The sequence below is a fragment of the Pteropus vampyrus genome, unplaced genomic scaffold (assembly GCF_000151845.1).
Source record: "Pteropus vampyrus isolate Shadow unplaced genomic scaffold, Pvam_2.0 Scaffold34, whole genome shotgun sequence".
Lineage (NCBI taxonomy): Eukaryota > Metazoa > Chordata > Mammalia > Chiroptera > Pteropodidae > Pteropus > Pteropus vampyrus.
Window position 1 is genome coordinate 7246601 of NW_011888815.1, and position 3855 is coordinate 7250455.

The 3855-nt window shown below is 61.4% G+C and overlaps 1 protein-coding gene across 1 annotated transcript in view; it reads left to right on the forward strand.

Moving 5' to 3' along the window:
- The window catches only part of LRRK1 (leucine rich repeat kinase 1), a 119477-nt gene that overhangs the window by 99437 nt on the left and 16185 nt on the right, over positions 1 to 3855 (forward strand). The window contains exon 19 of the mRNA XM_023529015.1: positions 1924 to 2173. Within this exon, the coding sequence (XP_023384783.1) occupies positions 1924 to 2173 (250 nt within the window). The remainder of the gene's footprint in view (positions 1 to 1923; positions 2174 to 3855) is intronic.

Below are 3855 nucleotides of genomic sequence, written 5' to 3' on the forward strand. Positions count from 1 at the left end.
GGAGGTGAGGGACTTCTCGGCGATGGCTTTCATCACGGACCACGTCAACTCCCTGATCGACCAGTGGTTTCCTGGTAAGAGACGGGTCCTCAGCCACGTCTGCACTCGGGGTCACACGGCGGAGCCTCGGGCAGCCCGGGCTCGGACAGTGGGGCTCCGCTGCACGCGGGTGGGAAACGGTGTCGGGGTCCCCGCGTGGGACCCGCCCTGTGCCATCTGCATGAGGGCTCGCGTGCCCGGGGGCGTCAGTGACGCAAAAGTTAGAAGTGGGCTTCCGGCTGCACGGGCTCAGCACCCCTCAGCCCGCATGGTTCAAGGGTCACCTGTAGTTCCTTACAAGCTCAGGTGGGGCTTCGGATGCGGGTAATAGAAACCAGAGAGACCATCATGGCGCTCTGGGGGAGTCGTGACCCCTGGGGAACCCAGCCGTGGGCTCGAGTGGACACTGTGGGGAGACGTGCGCCCAGACCCTGCAGGGCATGTGCGTGCTTGGCCCCCGACTCCCCGCAGTGTGTAGGGAAGGACAGCCCCGTCACCACACGTGGCCCAAGGCGGCCCTCAGTGTGGACCTCACACAGCCTCATTTACACAGTGAGGCCAGCGCTGCTGGAACCTGGGGGGCCGACGGATGGAGGGGCGGGGGCCGCACCTGCCACGGGCCCCCTTCTCCTTCCCTGCCTGCCCCCGCCCCCAGCTCCCAGAGGTGCCCAGCCACCCACACGGCCCTCTTCAGACCCTTTGATCAGTTTCCTCATCGACTGTCCACCCAAAGAAAATACTCTTTGAAGTGAAGCTGTTGTTTTGCTACCAGAGTGGAGACAAACCCACAGCGTGTCCTGCAGGGAGGAAGCCATCTGGGCAGAGGCGGGCGGCCTCTCCCTGGGGAGCCCTCGGCCTCTGAAGGCCGATGGCTGAGCAAGCGGACAGCAGATCCGGAATCCGAGCAGCGCCACTGGCCTGCCGGCCAGCCGCCTAGGATCCTGAGCCGGCCAGTCCCTAGGATCCCAAGCCAGCCAGTCCCCTAGCCCCCCGAGCCGTCCAGTCCCCTAGGACCCTGAGCCAGCTTCCTCTCCGGCACACCTCCCACCCCTGTGTCCCAGGACAGCACCACAGGGAGTGTTTAGGGAACAGTGGCAGGGGGCGCTCCAAATGCTCAGTTCGGACACCAGAGCCTGGTGCCCTTCGGGTGTGGATGAGAAGGTGACCTACAAGGGGAAAAAAAAAAAAAAGCTTAGGGGCGCCTAAGAGAAGGCTGTCTGGTGTGTGAGTTGTGACAGTCGTGCCTGGCCACCGAGGGGGGGCCTCTAGGCCCACGTGAACCCTCCTGTACCCTCCCCACTAACCAGGGGCCCCCCACAGCAGGCGCCGCTGGCGATTTGACAAGGGGGTGGATGTCACGTCACAGGAGGGACCGGGCTGAGGGCCTGAGGCAGGGCTTCCTCGGGACGGCACCGCCAGCCTCGGAGGCAGACGCACCCAGAAGGTTCTAGGAGTCCCTGCACGAAGCAGGCCGCCGGCTCGCCCCAAGAGCGCCTCCGGGGCGCCTTCCGGGGCATTCCTTTGCACCCCCTCTTCGGGGGAACCCACGTCAAACGACTGGGATGTGCCTTATGATTCGTACTCGTTCCCCGCCGTGCATCGCTCTTCCAGAGAGCGCCGTAGCCATCGCGAGCCTGGCCTCCCTGATTCTAACGGTGGCTCCCTACGGGTCGTGCTTTGGTCATTGGCGCCTGGCACGGCTCAGCCCCAGCCCACAGCGTGTGTGGCAGTCACGGGCCAGCCACTCTTTGGGGGCCAGGGGACGGCAGACAGGCCCCTCCTGGGAGAGGAGAGGCCCACCCAGCCTGGCGTTGCCGGGTGCTGCTCAGGGGCCCAGCTGCAGCTGCCTGTGCGTGAGCTGTCCCCTGCTCCGTCCCCGTTTAGCCTTGACGGCCACGGAGAGCGACGGGACCCCACTCATGGAGCAGTACGTGCCCTGCCCGGTCTGCGAGGCCTCCTGGGCCCAGCACGCCGACGCCGGCGACAGGGCGGAGGGCGTGCAGTACTTCGACATGGAAGACTGCGTGCTGACGGCCATCGAGTGCGACTTCATCTCCTGCCCCAGGCACCCCGACCTCCCCGTGCCTCTCCAGGAGCTGGTCCCCGAGCTGTTCATGACCGACTTCCCAGCCAGGTATGCAGCCGCCCAGCCTCCCAGCCAGCCCCGGGCGACTCTCAGGGCCCCATCCCAGGCTGCCGAGGGGAACCGGGCTGGGCCTCCCCTCTGAACCCCGCTTTGCTGCCATCTCAAGGCGGAAGGCGGAAGGGGGTGCTCCCCAGCCTGCAGGCTCATTTTCATCTCTCGGCAAATGCCGAGCCCTAACTGCTGCCCTGCGGCTGAGCGTTTGGAACCCCGAAATCTGCGGAGTCTCCCTCCACCGATCTAAGATGACAGCCGGGGAGACGGGCTGCAGGAAATGGAACACGTTAAGGGTCCCGTCCAACAGGAAACCGGCACGGAATCCAGGTGCTCGGTAGAATGTGGAGTCCTCTGTAGTCATGGAAACCAGAAGCTGCGGTGTGGGCTCCCCGGAGACGTTGACGTTGGTGGCTGCCAACCTTTCTGGAGTTGCGAAGTCCCGTTATTTGTTTCTTCAGAGAATGGCTGTATCTAGTTTTGATAAAGAAAATTAAACTATGGGGGGGCAGAGGAAGAATATTGGTATTCTCATTTTTTCTAAATTGCTCCCTCATCCCAAGAAAGTAGATGCGGAGTGCTCTGTGATACTGTAGAATCAGGGCTCCAAAGCATGCTTCTGGATGCGTCTATTACGTTAAAAACCGATCCCTACGTTGGATAACTTCCCCAGAGTTCTTTTCAATAACCCCATTACTCTTTCCTTTAATCCTCAATCTTAAACGTGTGGCTGTCGCTTCTCAGAGGCCCCATGCAGAGTTTCGCATGTGTGTGGATCGGATTCTTTTGGGGAAGGTGCCTGATTAGTTAGGCAGCCCCACAGTTTTCGAATTTCCACTTATTTACTGAACCTGATTTCCCCGAGTCTGGGCAGCGAGATGCTGAGTGGGATCTGGGCAGCCAGGCTGCTTGTCCCTGCTGGCTTGGTTCTAATCGCAGCCGCGGCGTGGTTCGTAGACCGAGTTACTTGGCCAATAAGCCCAGCGACCTGAACGGGACTTGAAATCCAGCAGAGGCTCTGGGAACTCTGGCTGTGGCCCCGTAACCGTCACGCACGTTGCACGGTTGCATCTTGGAGAAAGGGGGGTCTGTGGGGCCAGGAGGGCTCCAGTGGGGGCACCTGGCAGAGGTAGTTGATGAGGGACCCAGGTGGACCTCAACAGACCAGGGAGGGCCCAGACAGGGAGAGCTTTGGGTCCGCCGGGCCCTCCATTCCAGGAGCAGCTTGCAGTCTTTCCAGAAGCCCAGCAGAAATGTCTCTAGGTTTATCTAGAGTTAGAACACACAGCCCAGCGACGAGGTCTACACCCCCTGCCCTCAGATGACATCCTAGTCCTTGATTGCGAAGATATCGGTCACGCCAATCACAAGCTCCATGTGGTTGTTTCTATAATTCTTCGCTTAATAAAAAGAAATGGGGAAACAGCCAGCCGAGCAGTACCTACGGCCAGCTTGTCTGATGGGTCCCAGCTCTCAACGCACGGGCTTTGGGAGGAAAACGTCCAAAGGAAGCTTTTTTCCGTATCCGCCCCTTTCGGAGGCTCCCGTGTGCCAGTCACCATCTCCACCCACGGGCCACCCCCGTGTGAGACCACGGGTTGGCAAGGCTGCACGGCCTGCCCAGTCCTGTCTGACCCCACAGACGGCTTCGATCCCTGACTCTCCACAGGGGGAACAAG